Below are 15,579 nucleotides of genomic sequence, written 5' to 3'. Positions count from 1 at the left end.
AAATTTATATTTGATAATTTTAATTGCGACTTTCTTAATGTGAGGAAAATTAATCTTTTGAAATTTCGTAAAGATAAACGAATATTTAATTATTTTATGTCAAAAATAAATTTTAAAAAAAGTGATACATTTAGAACAAAAATGAATGAATATTTTAATTATGAAATGAAGTTGATATTTATTATTCATATTATTAATCTATTATAAGAAAAATTAAATTATAAAGAAGAGACATATGCCTATTCAATATCACATATAGCAGTAATTAACTTTGAATATTTTTTCTTCTAAGAAATTGATTGGATGATTTCTTATATTGATTATTGAATATTGATTTCATAAAATATTAATTTTGTTTAATATGGAAAATTAAAATACGCGATACAATATTCTTGGATTTAATCATTTCAAGAAATGATTAAGTAATATGATAATACAAACAATAATTCCTACAAATTTAAAAATAAAAATAAAATAAATTTTAGTGTATATTTTTAAAAAACAGTGCAATTATTAAGATTAATGGCTTTGTTTTTTTATGTTTTATAAAAAATAAAAAATATATTTAAAAAATATATTGTAAAGAAATATTTGTTTCAAATATATATAATATAATTTAAAAATATAATTTAATATAATTTTAAAAAGATTTTTTGATGTTGTCATAAATACAGAATATATTTAATTTAAATGTTTTATTCTATATAATTTAATTAATCTTTCATAATGAATCATATTCTGATATTCTTTAAGTTTCAATAACAAAAAAAATTAATGAAAATTTAATAAAAATTGTCTAAAATTACATTATTCTATAAATTTCGAAGGGACTATGAAATTACAATGAAGAAAAATGTCTTATCAATGTAAATTCGATAATTCACATTAAAAAAGATACCTACTAAGATTTTATTTCTCTCCATCGTATGTAGATTAAAAACGTCAAAACATAATTCGACACGAGTCGAAAGTTTGAAAAGATATGTATCACGTCGTTTACCACTTTAAAAAGTGCTCGAGACATGCGTGATTGTATATTTATGAACGTCACTGATGCAGAGAGTATAGTGGTTCCGTCTTCAATTGGTTTTGTTCAAGAAGATATTCGCGTCCTATGTTTTACACCGATCTTAAACCGCGTTACAAACAACGTTCGATATCTTCTGAATTTTACTGATGTCGTTCCGTCTTGTCTCCAATCATAAAAATTCATACGCCATATATAATAATATTCTTGTTTAGAATGAAGTATAACGATATTAAATTGATATCATTTGCTAAATCAATATTTATAAATTAAAAAATTTATATATTTGTTATTCTTAATATAATATTTTTAATTATATATAATTATTATAATTATAATATTTTTTAATTATTAATTGTTTTGTAATGTAAAAAATGAATTTGGTGTTTTTGTGAATAATGAATATAAATAATTTTAGTAATGATGGCTTATTAAAACATAGGCGGAGGAGGATCGTTTTGGATCTCGAAAAATAGAAATTCATACATGTGTATATTATTCAATCACATATTCTAATCACTGAAATTGAAAATAATAGAAATAAAAGAATAGAAAAGAAACTGTCATTAAATTATTTAAAATAAATCAAATAAAAACTAAATTATTGTTTAATTTGATCGAGGCTCAAAATATGAAACTTGTAACACCTTGAATTTCTTGAAAATTAAATCCGCTTTTATATATAAGATGAACCAGTTTTTTTCTTTGTCAATATATTCTATGAATAAAAATAAGAACAAAATATCATATATGTTCATATAACATTTTTTTATTTTTATTCGTAGAATATGTTGATAAAGTTTTGCAAAATAAACGGAATGGAACACCTTATATTTTGAAAGATATAATGAATTCACCTTGAAATAAATTACGTGTATGATTAAATGATAATATATAGGCTATTTAAAAAAAAAAACAAAAGTCGCTTTGAAATCTTAGAGGCTACTCTTACAATTAAATAAGATTTATATCCATTATAAAACGTTTTCCTGGAAACAGAATAACTTTTATTTGAAATATTTCTTCGAATAATGAATAATTTGTATGGAGAGAATAAAAAAAAAACATTTTCTATTAATCGAAAGTTTAATTTTTACCGAAAATTTAACTTTAATTTGATCAAGGTCACTTGACAATCGTATTATTCAACTATTTTATTATATTATCTCTTTTATAAATCTCTTCAAAATTTAAAAATAACCATTTTTTTTCTTATATATAGAGAATGTTAATAAATTTGTAGAATAATCTTTAAAGAATCGATTTTGAAACCAAAACAAATAGAAAAATTGCTGTATAGAAATATATAATATTAAGATTTGTGTTAGATGAAAAAGATGGAAATAGAATAAGACTACTCTATTTTTGTTACACTGTTGCCATATTTTGATTCAATGGATGAAAATATAAAATTTGAAGTTTTTTTTTAAATTGCAAATTCTTTTATTGCAATATACAAATAAATGATAAATAACCGTAGTTTTTAATATAAAATTTTATGGTATATAATTGAAATTAAAATTTTAATATAAATTTTTTCAAATATATGCTACTTGTTATAAATTTACCTATTTATATATTGAATTATGATATTTTTAAATTTTATTTTTAATAAAAAATTTTAATAGCAATAATAATAGCAATAATCTTAATTTTTTTTATCAACTTGTTTATAAACTTGGAAATTTAAATTAATGTTCGAATTTGATGTAATTATACTTATATTATAATTATTATTATTATAATTATAATTAATTATAGGAGTATAATTTAATTATAATTATTATAATTGTAATATATAAAAACATTTGTTTTATAAAAGAAAAAAATGTAATTAATAAAAAAAAAGAAAGAAAAAAAAGAAAAATTGCATATTTTATTAAAAATTTCCATTTATACAATATGATTTTTTAAATATTTGTATTAAATTAACAAAAAATTTTTTTAAATAAAAGTTAATCAATTGATAATATATTACAATAATGAAAGTTAACAAAAATTTTTTATTCGATAAAAAATAAAGATCGTCTTATTTATTTTTAATAAAATCATATATTTTTTTCAGTCAATCGATGCATTATTGTATTATCTTCAAAAAACTATTAAAATATTAAAATAGATAAAAAATTAATTATTTTTTGAAATTATAATTTTTATTCTGAACATTCATGTAATATATACATCGAAAACTATACGCCATTGCATTCTATTTCCGTCTTGTTTCATTTAATACGAATAAAAGTCTCCCACGAATGTAATTAATATCTTGTATATAATGTAATATAAGTAGTTAACGAGGAAGTTATCAATAATTGTAACGAATATGTTTTCCAAGACGTAATCTAAACAATATCAAACCAAGATCACATTTCCAAAAAAATATTTATTTATTCAAATAAAATAAAAAATCTTAATCATTTATTTAAACAAAATCGTATGTTTACATATAATGAATCAACATATATATATATATATATAAAGAATAATGTAAAAAAATCAAATCTGCGCGAAAGAAAATCAAAATCGGAAAAAGAAAAAGAAAAGAATTTCATAAATCGAAAATAATAGAACTATTTCACATCGCGTAAATCTAAAATGCAACCAGGCCCGTGGCAATTGCACACAATCGTGTTTCTATGGCTTGTTATCGCACACCGATAGGAAGTAGAAAAAAAAAACAGAGAATGGACGAGAGAAGAGATAGGATACAGATAGATAGAAAAGAGAGAGAAGGTGAAACATTAGTGCACGTGTGGCTGGTTGTGTTTCAGGTTGCAGCGAGGACGAGGCAGCAGGTGTCGTGAACGCGGAGGTGGGCGGAGGTTGCACGGCTGGGGCGCCAACCACAGGAAGTGGGGGTGGAGGTGGCAGCGGGACAGGTAGCGAGGCTGGTAGTGGTGGTGGAGGCGGTGGTGGAGCAGGAGCAGGAACAGGAGGAGGAGGTGGGGGTGGTGGCCGTGGCAGCGGTGAGGGCGGATCGACGAAACAGGGTGGCGAGAGGTGTCCCCAGTGCGGCTTCCTCTGTCGGGACGTCCACGTGCTTCAGCTCCATCTCGAGGACACGCACAAGACCTCGTACGCCATCGACAAGAACGATCTCAACGCTCAATTCCCCCAAGTGGTGAGTGAAACTAACGTCAAGGACGAGAGGACTCCATTGTTCCTTGTGTATTATCGATCATGCGCGACCGGCTTGCTGATTCTTCTTTATATATTCCTCTTTCTCTCACCCTTTCTCTCGCTTTTTGTTCATCTTTGTTCGCTTTTTTCTTTACATAATTGTTTTTTCTTGTGTTGGATGCCTTTTTTTTGTTTTAGTTTATTTTAAGATGTTCGAATAATAATAGAAAATGGTTAAGGAGAAGAAGCGAATTGGATTTTAAGAGGTTTAAAATATGTTTCGATGATGAGATTAATGATTCTTAAAATTGAGAATGATCTTTGTCTTATTTGTATAATGCTTCGTATAGAAATGGATGAAAATCGTTGTTTTAATTATTTATTATTATTGCGTATATATGCAAGAACGCATTTCTTATATTATTGTTGGATGTATAATTCATCATTAAATTTATGTAAAACAGTATCATCACACCTGTGCGATTATAAGATTTAAAGAGGTTCATTCTCGCGATAAACGCATGTCTGCTTTCAATGTTTACTTTAATATTTTTATTTGTCTTTATTATTTTACGCTTATAACGGTTAAATTAACATGATTCCAAGAACAAATAAGTTTTTTTATATTTTTCTATTTATAATTTATCTATTTCTTTTAAAAAATTTTAATATATAAAATTTATATTTTATCTTTATCGTTGTTTTTTTCTCTAAAATTAGATATAAATGAAAAAATTGAAATAATATTTGTTCTTAGTAAATATATAATATATATATAAATAAAAATATATAATAGAATATATATATAAGTAGAAATATATAAATAAAAAAAAATCATAATAAAATAGTAATTAAAAGAATCATAAACGAGAAAAATAATATATTTTTGAAAATAAATAATCATTTAATAAAAAGATTATAATCTATCAGACAAACTTGATATTAATATTAATCAATAATTTTTTGCAGTCCTGCAAGGTGTGCAGCAAAACCTTCGCCAACGTCTACCGACTCCAGAGACACATGATCAGCCATGATGAGAGTGCCGTGCTTCGTAAGTTTAAGTGTCCCCATTGCGAGAAAGCCTTCAAGTTTAAGCATCACCTCAAGGTACTACGAGTGCACCCTTATTTTTCATTTCTCATTCGTACATCGTTATTTTCGTTCTTTATTTTCCTTTTCATGATTTATTTTCACACAGCACTGCCTGACTTTGATATAATTTCTCCTATAATAGAATATTTCTAAATATTTAATTTGTCCATAACAGAATGTTTCTATATTATTTTATGTAATTGTCATTCCTTTAAAAAAAAATAGAAACATAGAATGCATTAATCAATATACTTGCACTGGAACGAATATTCCTCAAAATTAATTTCATATTCACTATTAGTTCTTACCATTGTTTCTCCATTTTTTTCCAATATTTCAATTTCCATTTTTATTTTTCCTTTTTGTTCCCAGGAGCACCTTCGCATTCATAGCGGTGAAAAGCCATTCCAATGTAACAACTGCGGCAAACGTTTTTCCCATTCGGGCTCGTATTCGAGTCACATGACCTCGAAGAAGTGCCTGATAGTGAATTTAAAGAAATCCAGGCATACGAATGTGAGCAACGTGGACCGCGGATCGAAAAAGGCGCAACAATCCCTGCCGCCGGGGCGGCGCGATGTCGATCTGCTTGCGGCGAATAATAATACTTTCCTCCCTATTCTGCCGAAGCTTTCACCCTCGGATTATCAGGAGATACAACGAGAAGGAGCGGGTAAGGGTCGATAACGCCATTCCATTTCACCATAGTCGTCTTTTGCATTTTGAATGATTTGTGAATTCGTGAATTCGATTTACAATCGAATACTGACTACGAAGAAACTGCTCCATTTGACTTTATTTAATTTTGCATCGAATAAGTGTACATATTGTTGAAATTTGCTTTATTTAAATTGAATTCGTAATTTATATCGAAAAATGTTGAGGAAATCTAATTTTTTAAGTATATTAATTATATAAAAAAAATTTAAATAAAGAAAAAAACATTTTTGAGAAATTTCAAAATTTAGATAAATTAAATGCTTTCATTCAAATACATTGAAAATTTTTGGTAAATATGAATTCATAATTTATTCTTTTTTTACGTCTCTTATTTATTTAATTTCTTGCTTTATAATTTAATTAAAAGATGTTAGTGTCAATATGATTTATTTTCATTCAGATTTTCAATATCAAATATTCAAAATAAAATTGTAAAGAAATGAAAGTTCAGGATTACCGATATTTTATAAAATATAATAAAATTTGTGATAAATAACTTTCAAAATTTGTATGGTGTACTAAAAATCTATATTTTGAAAGCATCATTCTAAGCAAGGAATTAATCAAATATTATATATTCTTCAACTTTGTCTCAGTATTCAATTTAAACACTTTAATTTAACCGCATAAAATAACAGTTTATGATATATATTTCTGTGATAGTTCAATATTCATCAATCAAACGTTTAATTTCTCAAAATAATGTCTATTGGAAAAAATAAGATGAAGTAAAAAAAGTAATTCTCATTATCCAATTAAAGTTGGCAAATTGTTTCGCATATAATAACTTAAACTTGGTAAAAATATACGAATTAGAAAAATCCATAATAAAATAAAACGATTTTGTTTCAGGTATTTACGATATGCCTACTCTTCTGCCACAAATGATGGGTTTCGGCAGTTATTTTCTGCAGACGTCGTTGGGCAAAATCTTAAATCAGCTACATTCCAAGAGATTGGACGAGGTAGCCGAGCAATTCGAATCTCATCGGGAACTTATGAGCCCGTCGACAGCGGATTCTGAGGGCACAGAGGGCACAGAGGGCAAAGAATCTCCGGCACCCACCGATCCTCAGGGTCTGGACGCAGTTCGGCGTATTCTCGAAACGGTGAACACCTCTGTAACGAAACAACTGCTCGAGGCGAACGTGCGGAAATTATCCACATCGCCGGCCACGATGAAACGGGAGTTTGAGGAGGATTATCAAGTAAGATGATGTGTTGATATTGTTATGAGAATTCTACTGTTCGTCTGTGAAAAGAAGGCTAGATGTTTATGTTTACGATGTGATGCGGATAATACATTGATCGTATATAACGAGATTTGCATCGTGATAGAATTGAGAGGATAGTGTTTATCGATAACCGAGATATTGATTAAATAGAGACACGTTTCCGGAAATTGAACTGAATAGATATACAATAGTGCCCAATAGTTAACTATTGTACTTTTTGTCCACTTAATTGTTACAGAATTATTTTTGACACTATGAGACCGAAAGTTTAATTTTTGAAAGTTTTTGAAAGATTAATTCTGAGTTTTTAAACATATGACTATAGAAACTTAAGATACGTATCGTAAAACAAAACAAATATTTGTTTGTCTCACTCATAAGATGTTTCTCTCATTGATCTAGTGACGCAAATGAAATTGAAAAAGAAATCGTTGATAATTTTTTGAATATATATTTTATATATTAATATAATAGAGATATATAATACATATACTAATATAATAGAGATATAACAGAATATATATTAATATAATATTTATTTTTAATAATTTAATTTAGTTTTACAAATTGTTATCAATTTTTAATTAGTGAGATGATATCAATTTAACATTTATTTCATTTGCATAATTATTATTTATTTATTATTATTAAATTATATAATTTTTTATTATATGGAAGTATTATTTTTAGAAATGCAATTATTTATACAATTATTTGTATGAACATGATAACTTTATAACGAAAAAATTTGAACTTCTAAAAATATTATTAAATTGTCTAATTTGTTTGACGGGAAGAAAAATGAAAAAAAAAAGTTTAAATTTTAATGATTGATTTATTATAGAAATTTTTTATATTTCTGTTAACCATATACTTCTTGATAATAATTGACGTCTCATAAACTTGTGTTATAAACAATCACAGTGTAAGGTGATAAGGTCAATTTTCTGTAATCTTTCTATAATATTATTCCAAGGTTATGTAAAAATCTTATTGATATATATTGTTCTACACATTATAATACAAAATAATATAAAATAACACAAAAGTAATAATACAAAAGTCAAAAAGTTACATCTATTTAGTAACCTTGAAAATCTAATAATAAAGATTTATTTTTATGAAATTTTTGTTTTATAAATATTTTTATTTATTTTTTTCACTTTTAATATATTTCAAGTATTTATACTATTTATTTATTAAAAGAATAATACAAAATTTAAAAAATTGCTTTCGATTCTCAAATTCGAAATAATGAAAAAACTTAATAGAAGATTAATAGAATAAAAAAGCGATAATTATCCAATAATATTATTTTAATATTATTTAAAAATATTTCAATAGAAACTCAAAATATATTTGAATTATAATATAAAGAAATTCATCATTAATTGAATAAGTAGTTGAATAAATAATTTCTGCTATAAATCATTTAAAAACGATTTTTAAAAGAATTTATTTTTCTTTTAATTAGATCACTCTATCAAATCAATGACATGCAATTAGAATCTTTTGATCACTAATAAACGAATTTATACAGGATCAAGACAGCGAGATGTCCAGCGAGATGGCACACTATCCAGATTGGTCAGCGACGGATCAATATGATTCGCAGAGTGAAGGTTTAGCGGCAAAACTCGAAGACGTGAATCAGCCCAATGCGAAATCAAGCTATAAAAGAAAAACAACAGAGGATAGTTCGGAGGCGGACTCGGAGGACGAGGAGGATGGTACACAGATGCACAACGATAATGGAAGGAGAGTTAGAGCTAGATCATTAATAGACGATGAACAATTGGCTGTTCTCAAGGGTTACTATGCTATTAATCCTCGGCCTAAGAAAGAGGAGATCACTATGATCGCCAACTACATCAATTTCCCTACTCGTGTCGTGCAGGTGTATATCTTTGCTTCAAAAATTTTCCAAAGAATTTGTTCAATTAATCTTTCACAAACAAACTAAATCATTGATCTAAAGAAAGTTCCTCTTTTAAATTTCTTTCCTATGAATTTATTTTTCCTCAAAGAATAAAATTTGACTTAACAAATGGTTATGTAATCTAGAGATATTAATAATTTTTTTCAAAGCTTTCCTAGATTTTTTGAAAGATTAGAATATAAAAGAATTAGAATAAAACATGAATAATTTCTATTTGAGTATGAAAAAAATATTTATTTAAGAAAGTTAATCTGTTATAATGTTATACGGCATATGGCATTAATATAATTATTATATAATCTTTAGTTTATTATATTATTATAATTTCTTCAAAGATTATAAATATATTTTGAATTTGTTTTAAATATTAGCATTAACTATATTGTGATATTATTATAATATTATTATAATATTACTGAAGTTATTATTATTATAATATTATTCAAATCAGTAGAATATTAAATCATATCATTGTAAGCTCATTATAATAATAATAGTATATATATAGGATATCTTATATTTAAGATACTAAATTTTTGTCGTTTTATATCAAATAATAAATAATATGAAAAAAATTTTTTAAATGAAATACAATATTTTTAGTTTCATGTAACGAAACAGCAAAAAATTCAAATTTAAATTATTATATTCAAGTGCTCTTAAATTAACATGGTTATAATGAAGAACATATTGTCGAAATAAAAAAAGATTTAATTTTTTTAATTCATTTTGTTTATTCATTTTTTATATTCAATCTACTTTATTTAAATCTAGTTTTATATGAAGAGTAGTTTTATATGAATTTATATGAATTTATTTTGTAAAATATCATTTACTTTCAACGAAAGTATAAACTATTGAAGATTTTGCATATTGTTGAGTTTGCTCTCAATAATATTTATTGTCAGTCATGCCTTCATATTCTGTTAATTTTCAAGTCTTTTGTTTTTATATTAAAAGAAATTAAATTTTGTAATAATGTAATGCGAAATACATATTATTTCGTTTTTGTACAATATTTTCTCTTGTGATGTATTGATTTAATCATATAGTGATAAGATCATTTGAATATATTGTTTTGAATTTATATTTTTTTGCTTTTCATTAAATATAAACAAAAATATTGTTAACATTTTTATCATCTTCAAATAATCTTAAAAATTTAAAAAAAAATTTATATCAATATTATCTATATAAAAAAAACAAATATAATAAAAAAAAAGTTATTATATTTTTTGTGTCATTTATTATTTGACAATTCTTCAAAAGAGAAATAGAAATTTGTAGACATATTGTATAATTATTTTATTAAGAAAAATACCATTCAAAGTATATTATGAACAAATTATTCATGTTCAGGTTTGGTTCCAAAATTCCCGAGCGAGAGATCGACGAGAATCGAAAATACCACCTCTAGTACCGTTGGCTAATCCGGCTAGTCAGACAATATACGAACAACCATTAGATTTGTCTAAGAAAGAAGCTCTTACAGAATCGGTACGCAAAGACAATAACACTGTCTGTGTAAAGTTCACATCTTCGTCTCCTGTTGAACAGAAGAACGATAATGCATCTTCGCATAATCAAGACGCGGATGATTTGGAGGATTCTCCACTTGTTATTGATGAAGAAACTACCGATTCTGTAGAAACAAAACGTACGGTTCCAACGGGAGAAATTGTTTCAAAGGTAATAATAAAAATGATGAATAAAAATTTATACACAAATAAAACAAAAGACAATAATAAGAGAAAGAGATAAATATTAATGATGAAATATAAAATATTTTATAAAAAATTAAGTTAAAATAGTTTTTATAAAAATGTTTATTATTAAAATATTTATTAAAATATTTATTTTAAATAATAATTAATTAATGCAAGATTTTGTATATACAGAGTCAACCTCAAATAAATATGAAAAACGAAAGTGAAAATACGAGTCAACCAGAGGCTTCGCCAGCAGCAGAAATTGAACAGGGTGTCTACTTTTGTGATCGCTGTGACAAAACATTTTCCAAACATAGCTCCCTAGCAAGACACAAATACGAACATTCCGGTATGTATAAAATATATATATCTTTTTATATTTGAAGAATTATTTAATAAAACATAATACAAAATAATCTTCAAATAATCTTGAAAATTTTGAAAGAAAAATTGTTTATTATATTAACATATTATCTATATAAAATATCATCATTTAATAGAACATCACATATTATTATACAATATCTTATGTATTATCTATTACATAAAAAAATACATAATATCTTATATTAATTAAATTCAGTAAATTTGTCAAAAAAATCATTTCTTCTCTCGTTAATATTCAAAATTCGCTGTATATATCTATATGTAAAAAAAAGTTATTAAAAATAATACCTTTAAAAATATATTTAATAAAATTAAAATCGATAAAGAAAATATCTTTTCGACAAATTTATCATTAAATATTAAAAATTAAAAATTATTATACATTAAAAATTTTATAGATAAGTGAAATTCCATTTATTTTTTCTCCTAATTTTTATTTTTATTAAAAAAAGTAATAAATATTTGATTTAAAGATTATATAATTTAATAAAGATTGATAAATAACGAAATTTTTTAATTTTTTTACAAAATTAAATCAAATAATTATCAATTGATTTAAATAGATAATATTAATTTTTAATTAATATGCAAATTTATTATATAAATTAATTAATTAAAAAATTAGTATGAAATTAATATATAATATATATAGTAAATATAAATACACATAAATATACAGTTTTTAAAAAATTAATAAATATTTACAGGGCAAAGACCGTACAAATGCGTAGAGTGCCCAAGGGCGTTCAAGCACAAGCATCATCTGACCGAACATAAGCGATTGCACAGCGGCGAAAAACCCTTCCAATGCTCCAAATGCCTCAAGCGCTTTTCTCACTCTGGCTCCTACAGCCAACACATGAATCATCGTTACTCTTACTGCAAGCCATATAGAGAATAGAAATATTTTCGCTAGTTGAAAATGAAGATTCTCTCGCTGACTTAGCTAAGTATGTACGGTCTTTTTTTCCTTTTTTGATACAGGATTCGGCATTTAAAAAAAAAAAAAAAAAAAAAAAAAAAAGAAATGCTTCGAACCGTAATAAAATACGTATATCATACGTATATTATATGTATATCTCCCATCAATGCAGAAATTATATTAAAAGAATGGAAAATAGCTTCGAAATTTTCCATGTAAGAACTCGTGCACGCATTTTAAAAATGAAAACGCTTGCGTGAAACGCAGCAAATAATTAAAGCCTAAAAATATTAATATTTAGCTGAAAAAAATTGAAGGAGATTATGAAAAGAAACAGTGCGATTTCTAAGAGAAAGAAAAAAGGATAGAAGATTAAAATAATGTGTTATAATCAATAACTGAAGATTCGATGATCGCGAAATTCTGTTTGAACGAGAGCAAAATCGTCCAAATGTTATGTGAATTTCTTCTCAAATTCGTTCTCGCGATGAAATAAAGAATGAAGAATTAAAAAATATAAAAGGAAGCAGAAAAATAAAAAATAATAAAAAAAAAAAGAAAAGATTTCGCAGCGACTTCGAGTCGACAAGCATTAAAAAAAAAAAAAACCAAACAATATGCAACGGTACCAAAAATGCATAATGCAATAATCTATTATATATTATATATAATATACATAATATTTTAGTATTTTTATTAACAAGATTATTATATATACCATGACAATAATAAGAAAACTAATTAACGTACAAATTTGTTAGCCACGTTCGCACGGGGCACGCGATATAATTCAATCGCGACGCGCAAACTGGCGAAGGGATATAGGATATGAAAAAGTTTCGTTTTGAAGGAGTTGCGCGTGTGCAAATGTATATTTCATGAAGAACAAAACAAATTTCGTAATATATTCTATAAACAAAAGAAATAGAATTTAGCAATGACAAGAGTAATTTTCTGAATATTTTTTTATCAAATTTGCTCTCACCAGTAATTTATTTATTAAGAAAAAAGAAATAACGATAATAAAAGTTACGAAAGAATAATGTTTAGTTCCTGAAATATCAGTCAAATAATATTTTTCAACTGATTACGCAATAATATCTTAATTCGTTCATTCATTATTATTCTTAAATAATAATAAATTTTTGAAACGTTTTAAAAATTCAAAATATAAAAGTTGATATGAAAAAGAACAAAAATAAAATGATAAGCTCGCGCATACAATTAAATAAGAACAAAAATTAAAGATATAATGTTCGAAAAAGATTGAAACACCGGACAGAAAAAGAATATATTTGAATTTAATCTGCTAAATTGAGAGAGCTTAATTCTGATAAATTATTGAGAATGGAGACTAGAATTTCTAGTCGTACATATGCTTTCACAATCGAGTGATTTTTTTTAAAACTCGATATAAAAAGGTTCGGCCAAATAACAATTTATTATATATAGCGTCAAGGTGTTTCTGGGCCTTATCTATCGGTGATCGATGCCATAATGAATAACTTTCGATCATTATGTACTTACTTTAAAATCCAAGTCATTGCATGATCCATAATGTTATGTGTGAGATTCGATTTGTAAATCAATAGTTTTCATTTTTTTTATTAGATTTCCTGGTCGCTTCATATTATTTGTATATAAATTAATTTTTAATTAACTTAATTAATAAATTTCTAATTATTTAAATATTTTATATATTTTTTCATTTTTGTAAATTAAATTCATATTTGTTTTTTTTAAATTATTAAAGTACGATAACTTAAGTTTTAAACTATTAAATATTACATATCTTCTCATAAAGAAAGATATACAGAATTAATTTAAAAAATATAACATCATTATATTTAATATTTGAATCTCCACGTATCATCATTCATATGAAGAAAAACGATTTAGAAATGAAATATCTTTCACACCCTAGGAAGATAAAAACAAAAATGCCTTAGACATTCCGTGAGAAACATGCTTTTTAATTATTCATAAATCATAAAACATCACTATGGCCTCTCGTACTTTTTGTCGAAGTCCGTTATGTCATCAGAGATTTCGATAGATGAGCTGATCATTTTCAGACATCTGAAAGGAAAATGGCATCGAGAACCTCGCAATAAAAAATTAAAAAAAAAAAAAAAAAAAAAAAATGTTATAAAGAAAAACAAAAAAATCCCTTCACCGAGATCCGGGCCCCGATCATAAACTCTAAGTATAATATTAAATGCTTCCAATACTGTACTATTAAAACAGAAAAAAATTATTATTACAACATTTTTATGATTTTATTCGTTCGGACACATAGGTAAGCGATATATATATATATATTATATATATAATCTACAGATCGATAATACTCGAGAATTGTATTTTATAACGGTTTATGCCTCTTTTTATTTACACGTACCACGAGTGACAAGTGATATATATATATTATATTATATTATATAAATATATATATTGTTATTGATAAAAATTGATAAAAAGAAACGATGAATTATACGGAGATACACGGCAAAGAATGTAATGTTTAAAGAGTCGCGCCAAAAAAATAGTGTCGTGTTCGAACGGGGCGCCACCGTTGCATTTCCTCCGCGTCTAGAAGCTCCGGTTATCCGCGATAGGCATCGTGTCCGTACTACGATAAAAAAATCCAGATATGATGCTTATAATACTCATTTATTATAGTGTTAATAGTTAAGAAATATATTTTTATATTATTATAATATTATGACACGATATATTATATATATATATATATATATAGTACTAATCGATCGCCGCGGATCCGTGAATCCGCGACGAGTCTGTTCCTCGGCCGGTACAGATACGCGAGAATCTTCTATTTTTATTTTCTAGTTTTCGAAACTCGATCGTAAACGATTTAACGTTCCTGTGCAATCTCTTTGTTATTTTTCTCCGTTATTTCTCATCATTATGTTACGTTCTTTATTTTCATTGACTTGTTTTTGTTTGTACGATTTCTTTATAACAATTTTTTAATCGTTTGATATATATTAATTTACCGGCATTCCTTAAATATTTTTACTTTCTATAATTTTATATAAAAATTTATTTCGTGTTAAGTTTTGCTATTAATTTGATTATTCTTATTTTCACACTTGAAAAAAACCTCAATTCTGTACTTTCACGACCAACGGGTTAGGACATCAAGAAGGAAAAGCAGGAAATTTACGAAGACAATATTACATACGTATAAGTGATTAAAAGAATAAAAAAATTATATATATAAATATATAAATATATGAATATATAAATATAGATATAAAAAGATAGAAATATTTGCTCTGATTCGAGAGTATTTGCAACCTGCTCGCCTCGATGTATGTATGTACGTATTATGAAATAACACACAGACTACAGTGTAATTTTGCCAGCTTTCGCTCATCGGCATCGATTATGTCTCCGTT

General features: G+C 25.6%; 1 protein-coding gene across 3 annotated transcripts in view; it reads left to right on the top strand.

The window, feature by feature from the left end:
- LOC102677026 (zinc finger protein 1) overlaps positions 1 to 12,256 on the top strand; it is a 31,549-nt gene extending 19,293 nt beyond the window's left edge. The window contains exons 2-10 of one of the 3 annotated variants that reach the window (XM_006623727.2): positions 3,799 to 3,918; positions 3,964 to 4,148; positions 5,117 to 5,257; positions 5,615 to 5,915; positions 6,815 to 7,170; positions 8,738 to 9,094; positions 10,496 to 10,825; positions 11,035 to 11,194; positions 11,940 to 12,256. In XM_006623727.2, the coding sequence (XP_006623790.1) occupies positions 3,799 to 3,918; positions 3,964 to 4,148; positions 5,117 to 5,257; positions 5,615 to 5,915; positions 6,815 to 7,170; positions 8,738 to 9,094; positions 10,496 to 10,825; positions 11,035 to 11,194; positions 11,940 to 12,133 (2,144 nt within the window). In that variant the 3' untranslated portion in view covers positions 12,134 to 12,256. Of the gene's footprint in view, positions 1 to 3,798; positions 3,919 to 3,960; positions 4,149 to 5,116; positions 5,258 to 5,614; positions 5,916 to 6,814; positions 7,171 to 8,737; positions 9,095 to 10,495; positions 10,826 to 11,034; positions 11,195 to 11,939 lie in introns of all 3 variants that reach the window. The other 2 variants (XM_006623726.2, XM_006623728.2) reach the window with 2 other exon arrangements.
- The last annotated feature ends 3,323 nt before the right edge of the window (positions 12,257 to 15,579 follow it).

This window comes from Apis dorsata, unplaced genomic scaffold, assembly GCF_000469605.1.
Source record: "Apis dorsata unplaced genomic scaffold, Apis dorsata 1.3 scaffold_935, whole genome shotgun sequence".
Taxonomy (NCBI): domain Eukaryota; kingdom Metazoa; phylum Arthropoda; class Insecta; order Hymenoptera; family Apidae; genus Apis; species Apis dorsata.
Note: the sequence above shows the minus strand (reverse complement) of the source record. Positions and strands in the feature narration are given on the sequence as shown.